Source organism: Gymnoscopelus microlampas, assembly GCF_963454915.1.
Source record: "Gymnoscopelus microlampas genome assembly, chromosome: 19".
Lineage (NCBI taxonomy): Eukaryota > Metazoa > Chordata > Actinopteri > Myctophiformes > Myctophidae > Gymnoscopelus > Gymnoscopelus microlampas.
The window spans coordinates 37,902,353-37,927,757 of NC_139956.1; the positions used below are offsets into that span (position 1 = coordinate 37,902,353).

A 25,405-nucleotide genomic window follows, 5' to 3' on the forward strand; every position below is an offset into this window, starting at 1 on the left:
TAATAAACATTATAATCCTCTGAAGACTATTTTAATCTCAGTCATTGTAACACATGTTGTTGAATTGCTAAAGTAATTAGTTACAATACTAGTAAGTAAAAAGGTAGTGGAGTTCAACACTGGTCAGCAACATGTTTAGAAGAGCAGAACAGAAGTCCATGTGAGTTATATAGATCAGTGGTTCTGAAACATCTTCATGTCAAGAAGCCATAAACTGATTTGTATTTATAATCATAAAACATTGTGCCAGTGGCTCCCTTAAGAGAAGACAGTCAAAATTCTTCAAAAATAGCAGATCTACAAGCTCACAACGAGTCACAATATGATGCGTTGTGAGCTTGCACATCTGCTATTTAAAAAAAACTGTAAAATAGAATTTAACTTTTTAAACTGGTACTCATTTTCAGGGGTGCCTATTTGTGTACGCGCTCATTTTGTGTGTGTGTGTGTGTGTGTGTGTGTGTGTGTGTGTGTGTGTGTGTGTCATTACATTCCAGAGGAGAGGTGAGAACAAGTTAACATGGTGTCATATCTTACAGTTGAACCAGTTTACGGTAATGACTCGCTGTGTGTGTGTGTGTGTGTGTGTGTGTGTGTGTGTGTGTGTGTGTGTGTGTGTGTGTGTGTGTGTGTGTGTGTGTGTGTGTGTGTGTGTGTGTGTGTGTGTGTGTGTGTGTGTGTGTGTGTGTGTGTGTGTACCTGCCGTGTCAGGTAAGGGTGTAATTCTCCATGTGTGTGCCCAGGGTCACATGGTGTCATAACTCATAATAGAGGCGGGCAGAGTGACAATATTCTATGTCTGTCTGTTTCTCCATCCCTCTGTCTGTCTCTCTCTGTGATTTCAAGCAAAACAAATACAAAAATACTAATAGTAAAGTGTGTGAATCCTCCCATACCGTATACACATCACAACTAAGTGATCTCATGATAAGTTACAAGAAGAAAACGATAATTCAGCGTGAAATATCAGCTGAGCATTATTATTTTAGCATTTTCCACACTCTCATATTGATAGGAATATATATATATATATATATATATATATATATATATATATATATATATATATATATATATATATATATATATATATATATATATATATATATATATATATATATATATATATATATATTCTATGTCAAAAAATATTTTCAGCTGGGCTCAACTGAGACAGAAGCAGCTGATGTGTTTACTCCTCCATTCAACAGTGTGTTACCGAGAGAGACACTTCTGTACACTTCTCCCTACAACTGTGTTTTACTGATCGGATTGTGCTGTTTGGCTGTAATGTCCATGTTGGAATACCGGGGGCAGATTTTTTTTGGTGCCTGGCCCAAGCAAGATACTGTACATTCTGTTGGCCCAGAGGGTTTAAATAGGACTTCCAGGGTTGTGGGCCATTTATAATGTTGATCCCTGAATGCAACAAACTATGGAATGTCATTATAACTGTGCAACTGGGTATTTTACTGCATTTGTACTATTTATTTACTGTGTTTCTATAAGGCTGTCTATAAAAGGCAACATATTGAATACTTTACAAATCAATCTGAAGAGCGTTAGACTAAACCTCTAGATTTAGTTTTCTCTGAACCCACAGAGGCTGTTAATAATAATACAATTTACTGCTTTAACCCATTAAGACCGGGAAAGACATCTGTCATTGTACATCTTGGGAATATGAAAATAAATGGATCTTCTAACAATGAGTTTTTACTGCAGACAGTTAACTCTGTAGCTGCCAGTAGCTCTGTGCACTGGGCTCTGAAGCACCAGTACTGCTGTTATCTCCATCTTTAGGAAACATAGAACAAGAGCAAAGCTTCCTGCATTCACTATAGTTTATATTCAGTGACTTTATCACCTGCCTTTGTATTGATATAAGCTAATGACATGATTCTCTGCCCTTTTACTGTTTCAGTCTGGCTTTTGTGTGACTGTAGCACAATATAAAGATAAATGCATCAATCTGATGCACATTGAAAGGAAAATAGATCTACAATATGAAGGCAAGCAGTGCATATGCAGCAAACACTTACTGTTTCCTGGTCTATTTTGACTGTAATCTTGACAGGTTTAATAAAGACCAAAGATGAGTCATTGTGAGGAGAGAGAGGAGGAGGGAACTGACAAACAGCTCATCCACAGACCAGAGCCTCCATCTCTGTCTATGAAGAGTGATGAACCTGGACCTCCAGATACAAAGTATATCAATCCTCCTATACAATATACACAACACTACCACTGTACTTTTAGTCAGACTTCACTGTTTCTATTATCATAAATATGTAATTATTATTTGTTTTGTTTTCTTGTTGCTGCAATATCGTGAGTCGAAACTCAAAACATTTTTCCCATTTAGATGTAAAATGGGACTTAAGAATAACAAATATTTAACAAATTGACTTCTTTGTTAACATGATAATTATAGAAACATGTAAATGATTTCAGAAGTCTTCACCACAGACCAGAGTCTCCAACACCCAGCTGTGTGTCTATAAAGAGTGACCGCTCTAAAGATGAACCTCCTAACCTCAGTAATGAACCTGGACCTCCACAAACAGAGTATGTGAATCCTCCTACACAATATACACAACACTATAAAGCTTCACTCAAACTACAGGATTTTTTAAATCTTATACAATCTTCTCGTAGCATCATTCAGCATCATCAATCTTATTATTAGATTCTCTTTGAGATTATTTTCAACATGCACATACTATGACATTTTAATACAGTGCATAATTTCATTAAGATTCTCTGGCTTGCTCGAATGCACCATATGTCATTTAATCTCTTGTGATCTCATGTAGAAGCAGTAGCTGGCTACAGATGTATAGATGTAAACTACAAACTGAGCCGCACAGATGGTTAAACTTGCAGAAGTGACGAGCGGTTGTGATATGTCTGAGAAGACACTTTATAGACAATGTTGCCACATATCTACAATACTCAACTGTCCAACTCACCACAGGTTGTTTGGACAGCTGCCAAAAGTCCACTCATTCACTTCAAATCTGTCTCCTTGCAGACTGTCTGTCTCTCATTCACTTCATATGTCTCCTTGTAGACTGTCTGTCTCTCATTCACTTCACATCTGTCTCCTTGCAGACTTGTTGACTTCTAATGGGGGCGGCCATAGCTGAGTGGTTAGTGAGCCCGCCTAGGGAGCCAGAGCCCCTGGTTGCCCCAGGTTCGATTCCAGGCCAGGCCATTATATGTGTCGATGAAATGAAATTTGTCCCTGAGCAAGACTCTTAACCCCTAATTGCGCACAGGTTCTCATTGGAAACAAGACCGCAAGGACTTTCATGAATGACCTGTTAAAATGAATTATCCTTATCCTTATCCTATCGGGCTCACGTCATGTAACACTATGTTTTAACGGTAATTACTGAGACTATTTCACAAAAAGAAACACAGTACTACCTCCTACACAATATACACAACACTATAAAGCTTCACTCACACTACAGGATTTAAAAAAATCTTAAACAGTTTGTAATTCTGGTAGCATCATTCAACATCATCAATCTTATTAGATTCTCTTATGAGATTATATCTTCAACATGCACACACTATGACATTTTAATACAGTGCAGAATTTCATTAAGATTCTCTGGCTTGCTCAAATGCAGCACCTTATGTCATTTAATCCAGTGGCGTAGCCAGAAAGCTGGCAGCAGCTGGGCATGGGGATTTGTGGGTGGGCACTCATGCACGCGCGCGCAGCACGGTTAAAATCTTACTTTTTTGCGCAATTTGCGGGTCTTTTGCGGGTTTATTATGTTATTTAATTCTTATTTTTGCCTTCATTTTCATGAAAATATTGACAGGTCGCAAATAATGCCCCGTTGTCCGCCTCCTCCGCGCGTCCGCAGTCCGCCTCCACTCACAGAGCACAGGCACAGTTCACAAGCAGAAAAATAAAATCAAACTACTCGTTCAGTTAATCATATGACTAGTAGGCTACAAGACACTTTGTTCATATCATATGAATCTAAGAGAGCAATGACATTTTTTACATTCATTAATACTTCAATCAATCACTTATTTTTGCCTTCAATTTCCTAAAAATATTATGGTAGTAGCGAGCGTCGTCACTACCGTCCTGGCTGAATTCAACCGGGTGTTTGTACTTTCTCTATTTACAACCCGTATATCTACATAAACGTTCAGATTTCAAATATAAAGTGCTTAACTCATGGCCATGGATGTTACAATTCACTTCGAGTGGGTATAAGTACATGTATCTTCCATATTGTTCAATAAAAAGCATTTTAATCCGATCGGCGGCCATTTTCTCATAGAGTTATAATGTATCAGAGTGCAATACTCCTCCCAACCGATAGGGTCGCGTAATTGAAAGCCAATGGAGACAATTCGAAGACAATAGCCACCAATCCGATTAAAATGATTTTTATTGAACAATAGGAAGAAGATAGGTGTACTTATGCGGGCCCATACATAATTGTGGCCATTGGGTCAGCACTTTATATTAGAAATATTAACGTTTATGTAGATGTAGGCCTACAACACCAGGCTGAAGTTCATCCATGACCATCGTAACAGACGACCGTCATGTGATCCATGGCTAACAGCGAGGCGTTTGTTTTCATTCTTATAAGACCGCATGGCTCATTTATATGCACGTGAAAGTAACTAAGCGGAAAGTAACTAAGTACATTTACTCCATGTCCACTTGTTGCTGACGGGGGTAGTGTAGGAGCAGCGCTATAGCGTCATCGGTTCAGGAAAGATGCGTATTTGGTTGTACACACGGAGACGCAAAAAAAAAAAAAAAACTTCTTTTTTTTTTTGGGTGGGCACAACAGCCAAGTGGGTGGGCCCAGGCCTACCTATGCCCACCCGTGGCTACGCCCCTGATTTAATCTCTTGTGATCTCATGTAGAAGCAGTAGCTGACTATAGATGAATAGATTAAACTACAAACTGAGCCGTGCAGACGGTTAAACTTGCAGTAGTGATGAGTGGTTGTGATATGTCTGAGAAGACACTTTATACACAATGTTGCCACATATCTACAAGAATCAGCTGTCGAACTCACCACAGGTTGTTTGGACCGCTGCCAAAAGTCCACACATTCACTTCACATCTGTCTCCTTGCAGACTGTCTGTCTCTCATTCACTTCATATGTCTCCTTGTAGACTGTCTGTCTCTCATTCACTTCATATGTCTCCTTGTAGACTGTCTGTCTCTCATTCACTTCATATGTCTCCTTGTAGACTGTCTGTCTCTCATTCACTTCATATGTCTCCTTGTAGACTAACTGTCTGTCTCTCATTCACTTCATATGTCTCCTTGTAGACTGTCTGTCTCTCGATCGCTCACACAAATCAAACATTTGTATGATTCCAGAAGTCTTCACCACAGACCAGAGTCTCCAACACCCAGCTGTGTGTCTATGAAGAGTGATTGGTCAAAGGATTTACCTGACGACTTCAAAAATGACCCTGAACCTTCAAACACAAAGTAAGATCACTGATCTCTGTGAACTACAAGTTCTATCGGGCTCACGTCACGTAGCACTATGTTTTAACGGTAATTACTGAGACGATTTCACAAAAAGAAACACGGTACTACCACCTATACAATATACACAACACTATAAAGCTTCACTCACACTACAGGATTTTTAAAAATCTTAAACAGTTTGTAATTCTGGTAGCATCATTCAGCATCATCAATCTTATTAGATTCTCTTATGAGATTATATCTTCAACATGCACACACTATGACAGGGGTCTTCAACGTTTTCAGGCCAAGGACCCCCTAGCTGAGAGAGAGATGAAGCAGGGACCCCCTACTCTATATTGTATAAAATTGTGTTTCAGATTCAACTTTTTTTGTTTACGTGGTCAGCTCTTTTTTTACCTCTTACGCCTCTTTGCCAAAAATAGCCGATCTACAAGCTCACAACGCCTCGCGCTCCGAGGCGTTGTGAGCTTGTAGATCTGCTATTTTTGGCTAAAGTTCTCCTCAGAAAATGGATGCCAGGGTTCAAGTGGTTAAGGTAAAATAAAAAATCACACCCAGTGTGAAGTGGGCGGTGTGTGGTCATCACAACATGACTCACTTAAAATGATTAATTACTTTTTTTTAAGTCCATACTGCTATTCATAGGGCTGCACAACACATGTGTCATGTGTTTCGCTAGCCAATCACAGTCCTGAATTTGCAAAGTCAGCCAATCACATTACGGTTAGTGGTGATGACACTAGCTGTAATGTGATTGGCTGACTTTGCAAAAGTATCGATTTGCATTAACAATGGAAGGGTTAGGGGTGTAGACTGCGTTGTAGACTATTGGCCAATCACGGTGCAGGATTGCTCAGTGTCCAAAACTCACTTATAGGGGGCGGTTACACCGCCCCAAAAATCCTATCACACAAAGATTTGGCGGACCCCCTGTAGTAACTCTGAGGACCCCCTAGGGGTCCCGGCCCCCTGTTGAAGACCCCTGCACTATGACATTTTAATACAGTGCAGAATTTCATTAAGATTCTCTGGCTTGCTCGAATGCAGCACCTTATGTAATTTAATCTCTCGTGATCTCACGTAGAAGCATGCAGTAGCTGACTATAGATGTATAGATGTAAACTACAAATTGAACCACGCAGACGGTTAAACTTGCAGTAGTGACGAGTGGTTGTGATATGTCTGAGAAGACACGTTATAGACAATGTTGCCACATATCTACAAGAATCAGCTGTCCAACTCACCACAGGTTGTTTGGACCGCTGCCAAAAGTCCACTCATTCACTTCACATCTGTCTCCTTAGAGACTGGGGGGCACGATGCGGTGCGGGTCACATGTGCACGATTTTTATTGATAATTAATTAAACCACTATAAAACAACAGTAACAACAACACACTCTACCAGCCTCGAGTGGTGGAAAATAGCAGATCTACAAGCTCACAATGCCTTGCGCCTGTAGATCGGCTATTTTCACATGGTTACTATGTTTTATAATCAGGGGTGCACATAACTGGTGCGCAGGTGCGCATGCGCACCCAAAATAAAAAATGCGCACCACATCAGGCGACGCGAGGCGCTTTTGCGCACCAACAGCTGGGACAGGAATTTCCAAGCTTTTATTTTTTAGCAAAACTAAAAAATAAAAGCCTGGAGATCGAGGCTAGGAATTTACTTCCTGAAGCCACACTCACACAATCACTCTAAAGCACCCGTCGGCCCCATACACAGCCATTAGGCGGAGGGGGAGAGATATGACTCGCGTCGCCTCGCATCGCCTCGCATTGCCTGGCTGCGTGCACGCAGCCAGCAGCGGCTGTTAGAGGCACTCGTCACCGATGATGAACGCACCGTAATGGTGCAAAATATGCCGTGAACGTCCCAATCTGGCGGATAAAATCAGCGCAGCAGCACAGGGCACCAACCTTGGGGGCTTTATCTAACAGCGTGAGAAAAAAAAACGGCGAAAAATTGAGTACATGTACTTAAAGACGTATGCCAAAATCCATTTGGAAAAAATGCTATTCACTGTTCTCAGGTCAAATATTGGCATGCGATTGAAATGCGATTAATTGCGATTAATTAATGACAAAGCCTCTAATGAATTAGATTATTTTTTTTAATCGAGTCCCTACTTCATTTGTCTCCTTGTAAACTGTCTGTCTCTCATTCCCTTCACATCTGTCTCCTTGTAGACTGTCTGTCTCTCATTCACTTCATATGTGACCATTTTTGACGAAAGGACAGTCATCTCGCTGGTGCCCATTGTTCAGGAAAGGAGAATAACTTTTCTTTTTTCTTTTTTTTTTTTTACACAAAATGAGTTTATAGCCCAGTTAGACTTTTCACATACCAGAGTATGTCTGACATAAATTCCAGAGCTTAAATCGACATGTAGATATGAAATAAATGCATAAACATGTATTAAAATATAAGGTTAGAGCTAGCATGTGCTAGCATTGCTAACCAAATCCTCAGTTTCATCCAAACATCGCGAAATCACGGTAAAATCCGCTATTTCTACCCGATCGTTTTGAAAGGTATCACTAGTCTGTTGGCTTGTGTCTAATGAGAATGTCAAATAAAGATGTATAAACAATCATATTTTGTTAAAACTGTTGTGAAAAGGTATCTTAGTTAAGTCCTCCTCGTCACTGGAACCAGCCGGTTCCAGCAGGGGGCAGTGGCAAACAGAGAGCATACATAACAAAGAGTGCCTAACCCTGAACCATTAAACAAAGGATATGTAAATCCCGCTATGCATGATGGGATTGATAGCCCTGTTTACTATCTTTGAATGAGATCCATTCAACTGGCCTTTTCTCTACTGAAGAGTTTTAACTTGACTTCAGTTCTATAAGCTGTAGTTTCAAAACCATTCACTCAATCTTATTAACCAATATATCATTATTTTGCTATGATTCCCTGCTTTCATATGACATGAAAAAATTAAAATGAAAAAATGCTAGATGACTGTCTCCTAGACAAATTTGGTCACATATGTCTCCTTTTTGACTGACTGTCACTTCACTTCACATCTCTCTCCTTGCTGACTGTCTGTCTCTCATTCACTTCATATGTCTCCTTGTAGACTAACTGTCTGTATCTCGATCGCTCACACAAATCAAACATTTGTATGATTCCAGAAGTCTTCACCACAGACCAGAGTCTCCAACACCCAGCTGTGTGTCTATGAAGAGTGACTGGTCAAAGGATTTCCCTGAAGACTTCAAAAATGACCCTGAACCTTCAAACACAAAGTAAGATCACTGATCTCTGTGAACTACATCGGGCTCACGTCACGTAACACTATGTTTTAACGGTAATTACTGAGATGATTTCACATAAAGAAACACATTACTACAGGGACATTATGTGAAATTATTATTAGATGTTAAATGTTTTAATTTGATTTTCAAGGCATTATTTTCACTGGCCCCACGGGGCAAGTGCTTGGTGCGTTCTGGGCCTGACAGTTTAAAAGGTACATCCAGGAACCGGGCCATTTATAATGTCGGCCCTGTGTGTAGTTTCTGAAGGAAGTCTCACAAATCTCATCTGGTGTTTAGTGGTGAAGTCACATTGTACAGACTGTCTGCTTTTGTTTATCTCTGAGTGTGATGATGTCTGTTTCATTTGATTAGATGGAAATAGCAATTGCTTTAAAACAACAATGTTGGTAAGATTTGCAAAGAGAAATAAAAACATAAATGATCCACAATGATCCAACTATCATGCTCTTCATGAGTTTCACTTTAAGTTCACTAGGTATTTAAGTCTTTCATGGTCTGAGGTGGTTCTGTTTCGTGATGTCATGCCTGTAGCATCATGAGCTGTGATTGGTGTACTTTTGTGGGGCAAACTACTGTACAGAAAACCCTGTTCTGCAGCCACGCTCTAAATAATTACCAGGAATATCTGCAACAAACGGTCTATTTGATTCAAATGATAATTGTAGAAATATTTGTATGATTCCAGAAGTCTTCACCACAGACCAGAGTCTCCAACACCCAGCTGTGTGTCTATGAAGAGTGACTGGTCAAAGGATTTACCTATGAACTTCAGAAATGAACCTGGAGCTTCAGACACAAAGTAAGATCACTGATCTCTGTGAATTAGAGCATTAACAACTTCAGATTTTGGCCTTTCGGACACACACACACACACACACACACACACACACACACACACACACACACACACACACACACACACACACACACACACACACACACACACACACACACACACACACACACACACACACACCACACAGACTGCTTTCCAACAATAAGCAGCAGCCAGTAAAAGACAAAATTAAAATTAAAATGTTGGGTGACTCATACTTGTCAGAATCATTATATTATAATATTCATGCTTTTATGTCATGTTGTTGAGGTGTCTGTCACAGTCTCTCCTGTCTGTCAGAAATCACTCATGTCTCCAACATGTTGACAATACAGCTGCTTAGTCAAGAAGATACAGGAGCCCCCCCCCCACTAACAGTAGTTGTTGTTTATTAAAGCAACAACTAGGCTAAGTACTATCACAACTAGTTTAGTGACCAGCAAATGATCAAGAACGTGATACTTCTTAAGAAGTCAAGAAGTAGACAACGTGCACCATTTATATCTTACAGGGAGGTTTATAAACTAAACCTTCCATGACAGATTAAAGACTATTATTGTTTACCAACACAATGCAGTGTGAACATATCCTCATGTCAGATGTGGATATTATGTAAATACATACATACATACACACACACACACACACACACACACACACACACACACACACACACACACACACACACACACACACACACACACACACACACTCACACTCACACTCACACTCACACATACATACATACATACATACATACATACATGCATGTTATTATATTATATGTAAATATAATACAATACTATTATATAGTAATACATTGTCTTCATCTCCACAGAGAGAGGAAGAGGAGTGGTCGTGTTGTGACAGAGCAGGCGTCCAGGTGTTCAGTGTGTGAGGAGGTTCTGACAGATCCAGTCTCTACCAGCTGTGGACACTGGTTCTGCAGACAGTGCATCACCTCATACTGGGACCAGTCTGCTCCAACAGGACACTATGGCTGTCCCCAGTGTGGACAGACATTCAGAACCACACCTGGACTGAAGACACCCAGTCAAACCACACCTGGACAAAGTAAGACTGGACAGAATTTGCACTAATTAAAATGGCATGTTAATAAATGGAATGCTTAAATTGCAGAAATCATAGTCAGACTAAATGTTCAAATTAGTGTCCGTATCAATATCTAAGTGCAAATAATGAAGCTAAACAACTATCAACTCTGGACAAAAACAACTGATCTTGTGTTGTTACGTTTGTCTTAACAAATTGTGTGCTGAATGTTTAAATCATGTGTTTTTGTCATTTCAGATGTCAGTCTGCTGGTTGATTTGAATGATTATAAGATCAGTTTGAACAGTCTTGATGATGTGAAAGATCACATGACAGAAGAGACTGGAACTTCCCTCACCAGCACCTACACAGAGCTCTACATCACAGAGGGAGAGAGTGAAGGGGTTAATAGCCAACATGAGGTGATACAACTTGAGACAGTTTCCAAGATGAAGACCTTCCATGACACACCAATCAACTGCTGTGACATCTTTAAACCCCTCCCTGGCAGAAAGACCCCCATCAGAAGAGTTCTGACCAAGGGCATCGCTGGCATTGGAAAAACATTCTCTGTGCGTAAGTTCACTCTGGACTGGGCAAAGGGTTTGGAAAATCAAGATATAAATCTCCTGGTTCCCTTTTCATTCCGAGAGCTGAACTTGGTCAGAGATGAGCAGTACAGTCTTCTCACGCTGATCCATGAATTCCACCCAACATTAAAGAAGGTCACAGCAGAGCAGCTCGCTGTCTGGAAAGTTGGCTTCATCTTTGATGGTCTGGATGAAAGCAGATTTCCATTGTTCCAAAAAAAACAAAAAAACAATGACATTGTTTCTGATGTCACAGTGACATCATCAGTGGATGCTCTGTTAACAAACCTCATTGAGGGGAATCTGCTCCCCTCAGCTCTCCTCTGGATAACTGCCAGACCTGCAGCAGCCAATCAGATCCCTCCTGCATGTGTTGACATGGTGACAGAAGTGCGAGGGTTCACAGACCCCCAGAAGGAGAAGTACTTTAGGAACAGATTCAGTGATGAGAAACAGGCCAGCACAGTCATCTCACACATGAAGACATCAAGGAGCCTCCACATCCTGTGTCACATCCCACTATTATGTTGGATAATTGCTACCGTTCTTCTGGACATGTTGAGGACACACACGATAGGACAGCTGCCCAAGACCCTGACTGAGATGTGCTGCCACTTCCTGTTGGTTCAGACAAAGAGGAAGAAGAAGAAGTATGATGAGACACATGAGGTGAATCAACAGCAGCTTATGGAGACTGACAGGGAAGTTCTTCTGAAGCTGGGCAGGCTGGCATTTGAACATCTGGAGAAAGGTAGCATCCTGTTCTACCAAGAAGACCTGGAAGAGTGTGGTCTTGATGTGAAAGATGCCTCACTGTACTCAGGAGTGTGCACAGAGATCTTCAAAAGAGAGGGTGTGCTCTTCCAGAAAACGGTCTACAGCTTTGTTCATCTGAGCATCCAGGAGTTTCTGGCTGCAGTCTACCTGTTCCATTGTTTCACACAGAAGAACATGAAGGTACTGAAGACATTCCTGAAAGATAATACTTACAAAAGTGACAGCTCTCTCTCCGACTTCCTGAAAGCCGCTATGAAAAAAGCCCTGAAGAGTAAAAATGGCCACCTGGACTTACTTGTTCGGTTCCTTCATGGCCTCTCACTGAAGTCCAACCAGAGTCTGTTAGGAGGCCTGATGGGTCAGACAGAGAACAGTCCAGAGAGCATCCAGAAAGCCATCAAGAAACTAAAGAGCATGATAAACACTGATAAGATCTCTCCTGACAGATGTATTAACATCTTCCACTGTTTGATGGAGATGAACGACCACTCATTACATCAGGAGATCAAACAGTACCTGAACGGATCAAAGGAGAAACTGTCTGACAGCCAGTGTTCAGCTCTGGCCGTCATGCTGCTGATGTCTGAGGAGGCTCTGGAAGAGTTGGACCTGGACAAATACAACACATCAGAGGGGGGGCGATGGAGACTGATCCCAGCTGTGAGGAACTGCAGAAAGTCTCGGTTAGTAGTCAAGAGAATAGAAACATCCTAGTGACATTACAGTTAACACTATAATTAGAGATTAAGGTTGACATAAAGGTTCTAATAAAACTGTCTGTGTCTCAAATAGTGACTAGTGGTATTGTGTGTATGTGCAAATAAAGGCCAGACCACAATAAAGCAGTCTAAAAGCCCTGCTGGTTACCCCCACCAGACCAGTTGTTTGAACCCACTGACATTGCCATCCTCTCAGTAGTTAAAATAAAAAGTAAATACATTTTTAATGGTCATCATTCACAAAGCTCTTAACATGTCTGCTATATTCTTTAGTTTAGGTTTGCTTGTAAATAAAGAGCCACGTCTGATTCATGAAAGGCTGTGTAAAGCCTTGATTTGTGCGCGACTCAGGTGTATCAGATGATGAATTCCACCAAATAGTAAATATGCCATGTATTTGCTCATTCTCACTTTATTCATTTCACACCTTCAACTGCTGGTTGAACATTGCTCTCTTCCTCTGTTCAGTCTTTCTGTGACGTCTAGTGGTGTTGACCGTTCCACACTCCACTCTGCCCCTCCCCCCACCTCAGACCTTTTTTTTTTTTTGTTTCATTCCTGAACCAAAATAGAATATTTGCGGTGTCTGCTGTGGTACAAAACTATATTAAAGAAAAGTATATAAACTCCAAAACAACTCTCACAGTGTAATCACTATGAGCCTACTGATGATCCAGGTTTAAAGAGAATGTTTTAAATATAGTTTTGCTCTTGTTAAGATTGGTTTCCTATTAATGTCATTTAGTCAAACTAGAGGTTGGGGCCGCTTCGTGGCCCTCACATCTATGGTGCACCAGTGATCCAACTGATATGACCATATATGGAGATCTGTATCTGTCAGTACTTGTCCTTTTTATGGGACACTGCACCTATGTCACACATGTGCAGTAGGGTGGGCCTAGCGGCCAGAAGAAAAGTGGCTAAAATGTGCCTGAATAAAAAGAATGTAGTTTTATATTAACTGTACAATATGTAAGTACAGTGAAGGTGGGGAAAGTAGCCTAGGCATTAACCAGAGCACTGATCAATAGTCCGTGGCAAGTTTGGAGGCAAGTGGAGACCTTGTGCGCTGACCAACCCGGGACGTACACCACAGCGTTTGATTTAGCTTCAGGAATGTCACAAATACTAAACAACTCAAATCTCCATGAATTCAAGGTTTAATTGATAGGGAAACAGTATTTTTTTGGGGTGAAATATTCCTTTAATGGAAGACAAAACTATATTAGTGTACTCCGCATACTGTAGGTGAAGTGCACACATGTAACATGAAGGTAACCAACATTAATTGGACATTAATCCAATCGCCGACAGACGACCCCAACCTTAGTACACACAGAACAACAGGAGAACTCAAGTCCTCAAACTATTCATATGTGTCCTCTTTATGAGTTATTCTACCATGAAAACAGACCATACCATATGAGAAATGGTCCATACCATTAGTGAAGGGGTTACAGAGGATGACTTTTTAAACAGTGAGCTTGGTTATTCAGATTTACTTACATTACATTAACTTTTCATCTGTTGTTTACTTCCCTGTTCTCTGATCATACTTAAACTGTTTATGTCTGTACAACTAGATACAGTAGTAGATCTCTTAGTTAAATTCCATGACAGTGAACTAGGTGTCATTTGTTTTGATAGTCTCTTATTGAATCTGTATTTACAGACTTGTTGGCTGTAACCTCAGCCAGACAGAGGTTGAAGTTGTGGCTTCAGCTCTCAGCTCTAATCCTTCACATTTGAGAGAATTGGACCTCAGCGAAAACAACCTGCAGGACTCAGGACTACTGGAGCTGCTCTTAGCTGGACTGAAGAGTCTGCACTGTAGACTGGAGATTCTAAGGTAAGATATGTATCTTACCTGATTAGTTTTTATCAATTCTGTGTTATTATGTACCGTATTATGTGAATATATTATGAATGCTGTGGTGAGAATGTATTAATAAGAATGATATCATGGGAACACAAGCCTATATCCATGTCCTGCCATGCTGAGATACAAAATTACACTATCATTGTTGGATGTATTTTGTCAGATCTTCATCATCTTCTAGTTTTGATTATTGTCTCCGCCAGGCCGAAAGGCATGGCAAGAGAGTATGTTTTACCCTCCGTCCGTCCGTGTGTGTGTCCTGTCTGTGTGTTAGCAGCTAATCTCTGGCACCGTTACCCCGGTCGCTGCAAAACTGTGCACACACACTCCCTGGATGGCAATTCAGAACCTTTTCACATGGGCCTGTTATAGCGCCACCTGAAGGCCGATTTGTGCAAAACCAATTTTTTTTTACATTACTCCTACAGATTTTATCCAAACGTCATGCAAATCGGTACACAGTATAGTAATTTGATCAACATGGATCTGTCCGATTTCCCATATTCCATCCTCATTGGCTAAGGTTTGCTTCCAAAGTTTGCAGGATTGGTCCGTTTTGAACAAAATGCCTCAAATCATGAACGCAGCTTGCGATTTCCGTGAAATTTCACAAACACATTCCCACTAGGCCAAGGAAGAAATGCCATCCTTTTCACATTGGCCTGTTATAGCGCCACCAGCAGGTCTAATTTAGCAAAACACATTTTTTGAAACAAAATGCCTCAAATCATGAATGCAGTGTCCGATTGCCGTGAACGACCTAAGAATAAATGCCACCCTTTTCATATTGGCCTATTATAGCGCCACCAGGAGGCCACAATAACTTACCTGACCTGGCGGAGACCTGTGCTCCGAGGAGCACTTTTTCCAGTTTATATTGATATTAATGGGTGCAAGCGTTCATTTCAGGAATAGGGATTTCACTAGATGAGGATGTGGTATTTTTGGATGTGGTATTTTTCTCCTTCCTATGAAACATCTTTCTGAACTCTGTAGATCTGAATTCCTAATACTCACCATATTGTGATGGAGAAAACATTTGGGGTTGATGAACTTCTCATTGATATAGTTTATTATTTGGTCTAAAGTTTAAAAAGGATGAAATAACTCAAGCAAGACCTGACAAAGACCTATGAGATACAGAGAGCAGGAACCTCCTCAAACATTTAAAATTACATTTGTGAGAAACATTAGGATAGCCTTGTTCATTTGTAACAATTTGCAGATGATCTTGCAATGCTTGTTTGATGGTAGTAACAGCCTTGTATTAAACTCTGCAAATGCATTAACTATAGTGGGACAAGTGAGCTGAACTTAAGAATCTGTCTTTATTTTCTTTCTTGTTTTGTTGTATTTTTTTTCCTTTCTTTCTTTCTTTTTTTCCTTTCAACCTCTTGGGTCACTAGTCCAAAACCCTGACAGTCCATCACGGCCAGGTCCAGGTTCTCAATCCAGGAATAATGTATTAACATGTTTCGTGTATTCTTTTTTTCTTTTTTTATCTGTTGTTTCATTCTTCATTCAGACTGGCTCAGTGCTGCTTGTCAGAGAGATGCTGTGAAGTTCTGTCCTCAGCTGTAAACTCTCATCCCTCCCTAAGAGAGTTGGACCTGAGCCTCAACATGGTGAATGATTCAGTTCTGAAGAACTGCATGTGAGTAGACTTGGACTGTGTCCATGTTGGATAGTACAGTGAATGTACAGTGTTTCCCTCATGTGTCTCTTAACACATCGGGTGCCAGCATTTTTTCATAACAACTTACCGTGGGTGCCAGCATTCTCCCCATTGACTGCGCTTTGCTGTTTATAAGTTTCCGCGTGCGTTACAAGCAAATCCACGCAAAAAAAAGCATCGATTCATGTTCTGCCATGAGCCTGGCTACAGGCTGGAACCATAACATTCTACTCGCGGGTTACAGCGGGTTACAACAACGGGGGGGGGATCGCGCATCGCGCATGACCGTTTTTCCCCACAGGAAACAGATTTGGAGATATAGGCGTTTCAAAGTAGGAAATAGACAGGAAGCGGATGGGGAAAAAAAAGTGTTTCCGGTGAGCGATCTGGCACTTCCTTCGCAGGATTACAATGGGTGCTCCCAGAGCTGCTCTAGCCCCGCCCGTGCGGAGAAAAACGAAAAAAAAAAAAAGACTGAAATCACGGTTCAGACCGTGTTCGGCACCGAAGCTTCGGAACCGCCACTATGTAAACACATAGTTCAGACCGTGTTTGGCACCCGATGTGTTAACAGTGTATTCACTCTGACACAAAGTCACAAATAGATGCAAATATGTATGCATATTTAGTTAATACTTTAAAAACAAACACAATAAGGTTATATATATTTTAATTTATGCACTCAATACTTGGTCTGGGCTACTTTTGAACACATTATTTCATCAATGGAGCGTGGCATGGAGGTGATCAGCCTGTGGTTCTGTTGAGGTGTTATGGAAGCCCAGGTTTGCTTTGATAGCAGCCTTAAGCTCATTTGTATTGTTGAGTCTAGTGTCTCACACCTTCCTCTTGACAATACAACATCTATTCTCTGTGGGGTTCAGGTCAGGTCAGTTGTCTGGTCAGTGAAGCACAGTAATAACATGGTCAGTACACCAGTTACTAGTAGTGTTGACACCGTGGGCAGGTGGAAGTCCTTCCTAAAATCTCCTGGTAGATGCTGTGTTGACTCCAGTGTGACGTTTTCACTGTCAGTGATTATGTTGGGTGCCATCATGTCATCTGGTGGTGTTGGTCCACTGTGTTTTATCAAGTCCAGAGTCAACACAGCATCTATCAGGAGATTTTAGAGGACTTTGTGCTTCAGTATGTTGACAAGCTTTATGGAGATGCTGATGTCCTTTTCCCTCAGGACTCGGCACCTGCCCACTGTGTCAACATTACTAGTAACTGGTGTACTGACCATGGTATTATTGTGATGTACTGACCAGACAACTGACCTGACCTGAACCCCACAGAGAATATATATTGTATTGTAAAGAGGAAGGTGTGAGCAAAAACAAAAAAAGGTTTTAAATATGTCACTGTATGCGCAATGAATCAATATATGAAAGTTTCACTTTATGAACTAATATATGTAAACTTGCATTAAGAACAAGATATATCTGCATAGTAAACTTGCATTAAGAACAAGATATATCTGCATAGTAAACTTGCATTAAGAACAAGATATATCTGCATAGTAAACTTGCATTAAGAAGGGATAAAGGAGAGTGGAGTGCTAGGGGTTAAGGTGGAGTCTGAGGAGGTGATGAGATCCAAACTGGGCAGCAGTGAGTATGTCTGGATGGGCTGCAGGGCCAAGATAATGATAGGAGAAACACTGTAGTGTCAGGTAGTGGAGACGTTGTGTTAGACAGTTAGACATTGATGCATTGTTGTTCTATTTCCTACAGAGTGAAACATGGAGGTGAAGAATGTCTTAATTCTCGACTCATTACTCAACTCAGTACAAAATGTGAGTATCTGTCTGTCTGTGTCAATAGAGCACCGAAGTCTGACCTAATTTACACATCCTACCTGGGTCGCGTCCCCCTCCCCCCCGTTCTGAATTCCCATAGACGTGTTTAATATCACGTCAAATAAGAACTGTGTTCCAAAAATAATAACTAAAGTTATACTTCCGCCAAATTAGTTACATTCTCGTCAGAAACAGCCTGTATCAAATATGAGTGACTGACTATCATAAACGATACAGAGCCTCCCTGACAATTTCGCAGACACAGTTTGTTTATTTTTGGACCACAATTCTTATATGAGACGATTCTATGACCCAATGTTATTCTCCATAGAGAAATTACTTTACGACCCAGGGGATGAACGAGTGACGTCAGGACTTCTGTACTCTTTATCACACATTAACATTTTATACACTGTTTTACAGTGGTTTAAAGTAACTAAGTACATTTACTCAAGTACTGTCCTTAAGTATACTTTTGAGGATGGCCGAAGTATTTCCCATTTTCAATACTTTTACTTCTACTCCATTACATCTCAGAGGCACATATTGTACTTTTACTCCACAATTATTTGGCAGCTTTAGTTACAAGTTACTTTGCAGATTTATATTATTATTACAACACATGCATGAACCACTTCAGCCCTATATACATTTCGGCCATTTGAAAATAATAATGAGTACTTTTACTTTTGTTAATTTAAGTATATTTTGATGCTTATACTTTTGTACTTTTGCTCAAGTAAATTTTGATTACCAGACTTTTACTTGCAACAGAGTATTTTTACACTGTAGTATTGATACTTTTACTTAAGTAAAAAACGTGAGCACTTTTTCCACCGCTGCTGTTTTATACTCGTTCGGCCCCTCCCCAGATACTGTCCTGAAAACTCTTCAGTAGAGCTTCCAGGGAATTCAGGAGGTTTCTCTGCTCTTGGCCCGGTCCTTAACCCATTAAGACCTGGAAAGCCTATACGTTGTCATGAGCAACATGAATATTTTTTTATAATTTTGAGTAAAAGTAAGGTCATGTGGGTTGACAGAAACAATGGGCCTCATTCACTAACCTGGTCATAAATAAGGTGTATATCCTGGTCATAAATAAGGTGTATATCCTGGTCATAAATAAGGTGTATATCCTGGTCATAAATAAGGTGTATATCCTGGTCATAAATAAGGTGTATATCCTGGTCATAAATAACATATGTATATTGGGATAAGTCAATTCTGACGTGTGATTCATGAAAGAGGGTTCAGATCTGTGATTTGTGCGTATCACAGGTGTATCTCATTTGTGTTCTAAAGTCACTAGTGTGCTCCCGTGTAGATCCTTTGTATTGTTCCACGCCCCATTTAATACCATAAAAGGCAACCAGAAATAACCCACGTGAAGAAAAAAAAACAGATCTGCTAAATTACAAACGTGTCAAGTCCCACCACATTGACAACTTGTACATCTGTTCTGTCTGGAAGTGAGTCCCTCGATCGCACGATGGATCAGCTGAACGTTAATAAAGTAATGCTCTCATAATGAGAATAATAAGTTATAAAGTTTAACCCCACCACCAAATAATAGGTTAATAAAACGTGGAAAGGATATTATAGAAGCCTTTTCTATTAAATAATGCTCACATTTGACTGAGGTAACATTTTGACGCTGGAATCCAGGAACACTGAGATCCGATTATGGACCAGATCACACTTTATTGATTACTGAGGATAAACCTGTCCTTTGGACTAACAACATATCCTGTCCTACGTCAGAATGTTGAATGGATATTATGGACACAGCTAGATTTCATCCATACTGCATCCTCATCAGATATAAGTTTGATGTGATGTGGTCAATAAATAAATTAATTAATAGCGCAACATATGTTGTTGGCATGAAAGTCCAATATGTGAAACTGTGGCCACATTTGCAGGAACGGAAAACATGTAAAAGGACCTAATATTTCAGCTCTAAATGTGTCAACTGAAAATAAATACTTGGTTGAATTTGCATCATGTCTATAATATGTATCCAAGCAATAGATCTTTGACGTGAGTTTGAGTGTCCGCCCAAATTCACGGTAAAAAGAAGATGAATGAATACTGAACGTGTGGGAAGTCACGTATATGCACATAAGTACATAATATGTGAGGACCTGAGCTTAGTGAATGAGACCCAATGCCTCACAACTCCTCACAACGCCTCGCATTGTGACACATTGTGTGCTTGTAGATCGGCAATATTTAAAATATAGCCGATCTACAAGCTCACGTGTCACATTTTGACACGTTGTGAGCTTGTAGTTCAGCTATATTTGAAACATAAAAAGAGCCAATCTACAAACTCACCATACATTGCATCATGACCAGGGTTTCCACAAGGCACTTTTTGGGCCGGCCACCTTGACCGACAGGATTATATTTTACCGGCCAAAGAATGAAGTGGGCTAGTAATATCTATCTACTCTATCATGCAGAAGTGTCGCTTTCCAAAAAATAACTGAATAAAGTGGGCGTTATGAACAGCTTGTGTGACTACGTCACACAGTATAAACACATATATGTTTTATTCAACCTTAATATGCAAAACCTACAGCTTTTGTTTTGTTTTGTTAATGTTAATTATGTCATCATGAATGATGGTACAAGGAAGATTCATTACTTGCCTGCAATGTATGTGTGTCACCAACTTTCACCACTTTATCCATTGCAGACAGACAGACATAAAATAGTCTAATAACAGCCTTTTCCCAATCGGCCACGGTGGCCTGTGATCTTTATAATTAACGGCCAATTAAATATTACATTTAATTGGTAAATACCGGCTAACGGAAACACTGATCTTGACGTGTGGTGAGCTTTTAGATAGACTATTACAAATAAATAAAAATAGCTGATCACAACTTGTCGCATTGTGACAGGTTGTGAGCCGATCTACAAGCTCACATCATTTTGCGTTGTGAGCCTTTCCATCGGCTATATTACAAGAAATAGCAGATCTACAAGCTTGCAAAGCCTCGCATTATGATGCACTATGAGTTTTGGCTATATTTCAAAAACAGCCGATCTACAAGCTCACACCATGTTGCAATGTGACAGGCAGTGAGTTATTTCAAACATCAACAAGTAGAAGATCACGCTCATCCAAAGTCATTTAAAAAGCCAGATGCAGAGCAGAACTCTGCACTGGAATAATTATGATCCATAAGTTAAATGGTTTATTACCATCATGAATGTGATGTTTAAAGCCTGCTGGATCTTCCTCAGACCTCAATATATCAAACATAACAAAGATAGCCGATCTACAAGCTCAAAAGGATCACATTGTGACACGTTGTGAGCTTGTTTTGTTTGGCTTTGTTTAAAACTCAAAAGTAGAAGATCTACAAACTCATGAGTTACATTGTGACAGGTTGTGATCTTGTACATCAGCTGTATTTCAAACATAAACTCACAATATGTTGTTTAACGTGTGATGAACTTTTATATGGACTTTTACGTTTTCTAAACAGTGGATCTACAAGCTCACAACTCGTCACATTGTGACAGGTTGTGAGCTTTCAGATTGGATTTAGATTATCAATAATTGAAAAAATATATATAAAAATGGCCGATATACAAGCTCACCATGCGTCACATCATGATGTGTTGTGAGCTTTTAGATCGGCTATATTAGAAAATTAGGTAAAATTTTAGCCGATCTACAAGCTCAAAATGGGTAACATTGTGACGGGTTCTGAATGTGTATGTCGGCTATATTTGAAAAATACCACAAGCACACAACGTGTGTTACGTGTCACATAACACGTTGTGAGCTTGAAGATGATTTATAGTTAAAAAAATAGCTAATCTACAAGCTCACAACACCTCATATTGTGTACTTTTTAATTAATGAATTAATTAAATTGCCGATATGCAATCGTTGTGAGCTTGTAGATCGGCTTTTCTAATATAAAACTACCCGATCTATCAATTTACAACGACTTGCATTGTGACAGATTGAGCTTGCAGATTGGGTTGTGGTAAAATAAAATAAATAGCCGATCTACAAGCTCACAATGCCTTGCATCATGACAGGCTGTGAGCTTGTAGATTGGCTATATTTCAAAAACAGCGGATCTACAAGCTCACATGTTGCAATGTGACATGTTGTGAGCTTGTAGATCAGCTTGTAGATGTAAATACTGCAGTACAGAAAAACATTAAAAAAAAAGATTGTACATAATAAATAGGAGATCTACAAGCTCACAACGCCTTGCATCGTGACACGTTGTGTAATTCCTCCATATTTCAAAAATAACTAAAATAGACGATCTACAAGTTAGCAACGCTTCACACCATGGTGTGAGGTGTTGCTAACTTATAGATGCTGAATGTTTTCTATGTAACACAGTGGTTTCCAAACTGGGACCCAGGGGGGTCCCCACATTATTGTGGGGGGTCCCCAGATGATTATCTTAATGTGTAACATTGTTTTCTCACTCAACAGTAAACAAACCAACATACAGTCAGTATAAGTGTATACAGGGTATCTGCACATTTATTATGTTACAATTTAAGGACTTTTAAGACCTTTTTAATACCAAATTGGCCAAATTGTCAAATATAATGCAAAAAAAGGGCAAAAATTGTGAAAGTAGCCGATCTACTAAATAGCCGATCTATAAGTGGTAGATCAGCTATAAATATACTATAAAATATATCTACCAGCTCACAACGCCTTGTAGATCGGCTATTTTCACAATATTTATATGTGGAACCGAGTCAAACTAAATGTAATGCCTCAACTCCTACAACTACCCCACCCTGACAAGTGCTTGTCAGAGTGGGGGGTCCCCAGTTCAAATATGATTATTTTGGGGGGTCCCCAGTTCAAATATGATTATGTTGGGGGGTACCCAGTTCAAGTATTTTCAGAGTTGTAAAGTAACTAAGTACATTTACTCAAGTACTGTACTTAAATGACATGTTGAGGTATTTTTACTTTACTGGAGTATTTCCTATTTTCAGTACTTTTATTTCTACTCCACTACATTTCAAAGGCATATTGTACTTTTACTCCACTACAATTATTTGAAAACTTACTAGTTACTTGGAGGATTTTGATTATTCTTACAAAACATACATTAACAGCCCTATATACATTTCGGCCATTTGAAAATAGTCGATCTATAAGCTCACAATGTCTCCATTGTGAGCTTGTAGATCTGCTATTTACAAATGATTTTTATACAATAATACATTTGAAAACTTGTGAAATGGGACATTCTGCATAATGAGTACTTTCTACTTGTGTTACTTTAAGTACATTTTAATACCGACACTTTTGTACTTTTACACAAGTACATTTTGAATTCTGGACTTTTACTTGTAACAGAGTATTTCTACATTGCAGTATTGATACTTTTACTTAAGTAAAACATGTGAGTACTTTTCCACATTGATGTCATTTCACATAAACTTAATGTAAACATTTTCTCACAGAAAGTCACTTCTCACCTGGAGGCTTTAAGACATTCTGACTCACATTTTACTGTGTTGTCGTCGGGCAGAAACCTTGTATCTCTGACACGTTGTGAGCTTGTAGATCTGCTTTTTACACTATTTTAATGTTTTTAAAATGATATTAAGAAAATAAATGAAATGTTTTGGACATACAAGGTTTCCAGCCGACAGCGACGATACATTGTGTGTGTGTGTGTGTGTGTGTGTGTGTGTGTGTGTGTGTGTGCGTGTGTGTGTGTGTGTGTGTGTGTGTGTGTGTGTGTGTGTGTGTGTGTGTGTGTGTGTGTGTGTGTGTGTGTGTGTGTGTGTGTGTGTGTGTGTGTGTGTGTGTGTGTGTGTGTGTGTCAGTCAGTGAATGATGTATTTAATGTTTACTGTGTTGTTTTTCTCATCAGATTTCCATCCTCTCACACTGGACACAAACACAGCATTCAGCCTTCTCTCTCTGTCTGAGAACAACAGAAAGGTGACACGGGGACATGAGGACCAATCATATCCTGAACATCCTGACAGGTTTGATGGATGGGCTCAGGTTCTGTGTACAGAGGGTCTGACTGGATGCTGTTACTGGGAGGTAGAGTGGAGTAGATGGGTTTCTATAGCAGTGACTTACAGAGGGATCAGCAGGAAAGGAGGTGGTGATGGCTGTAAGCTTGGATACAATGACAAGTCCTGGAGTCTGGTCTGTAGAGATGGTAGTAATGATAACAGTTACACTGTCAGACACAATAGTAAGGAGACTGTCCTCCCTGTCAGTCCCTCTGAATCCAACAGAGTAGCAGTGTATCTGGACTGGCCTGCTGGGACTCTGTCCTTTTATAAAGGTTCCTCTGACTCACTGACACACCTGTACACCTTCCAGAACACATTCTCTGAACCTCTCTATGCTGGGTTCAGGTTCTGGTCCTCCTCCTCCTCAGTGTGTCTGTGTGAGAAGAGATAGAGTCTCTATGTGAGGATGACATCAGGTCACCATGGTTACTCAACATGTTTGAGTGAGTGCAGGTTGTCATGGTTACCACTGTTGCCAGGATACTTTGAAACTAGCTGAGTCTGACGTCATGGACTCCATATTTGGGCATGAGTGACTTATCATGACATCACGGTGACATCATCATGATGATGTAATAAGCAGCACAGTGACAGTCACACATTAAAGCTCCTGTAGATTCAGTGTTTCTCTAACGTTGTCATGTCAAGGACCCCCAATGCATTTGACCTTTGACCCCGGACCCCCTTAAGACAAGATTTGTGCTAAAAATGTTTCAAATGATCTACAATGATCTACAAGCTCACAACGCGTCACATTACGACACATTGTGAGCTTGTAGATCGGCTATTTTCCAACAGCGAAGTAAATGATGGTTCAAGTGGTTACACTGGTTTTGATGCTGTATATTTAATGATTTAGCTTAGGACCCCCTGGTATGCCCTCAAGGACCCCCGGGGGCCCCTGGACCCCACTTTGAGAACCAGTCGTCTCTAAATCACTTTAACCATGTTAACCTCTGTATGTATTGGCTATTTGAAAGTAGCAGATCTACAAGCTCACAACGTGTCGCATCGCGAAGGGTTGTGAGCTTGTAGATCTGCTACTTTTAAAAAATGTAAGATTTCTTTTTAATATAATATATTTTAGAAAATTATAACCGAAATCTTGTATGGGGGTCCCTGGCACAAATGCGTTCAAATGGGGGTCCCTGGCACAAATATGTTCAAATGGGGGTCCGTGGCACAAATGTGTTCAAATGGGGGTCCCTGGCACAAATATGTTCAAATGGGGGTCCCT

At 40.1% G+C, this 25,405-nt stretch overlaps 1 protein-coding gene across 1 annotated transcript; it reads left to right on the forward strand.

Annotated features, from left to right (window-relative positions):
- The first annotated feature begins 486 nt into the window (after positions 1 to 486).
- On the forward strand, positions 487 to 25,170 carry LOC311034337 (NACHT, LRR and PYD domains-containing protein 3-like). The gene is made up of 12 exons (XM_084042216.1): positions 487 to 504; positions 2,078 to 2,208; positions 2,455 to 2,568; positions 5,383 to 5,496; positions 8,648 to 8,761; positions 9,480 to 9,593; positions 10,468 to 10,703; positions 10,941 to 12,732; positions 14,441 to 14,617; positions 16,173 to 16,301; positions 18,059 to 18,120; positions 24,012 to 25,170. The coding sequence occupies exons 2-12, from the start codon at positions 2,096 to 2,098 to the stop codon at positions 24,557 to 24,559; spliced, it is 3,513 nt and encodes a 1,170-aa protein (XP_083898342.1). The 5' UTR covers positions 487 to 504; positions 2,078 to 2,095; the 3' UTR covers positions 24,560 to 25,170.
- Positions 25,171 to 25,405: the final 235 nt, after the last annotated feature.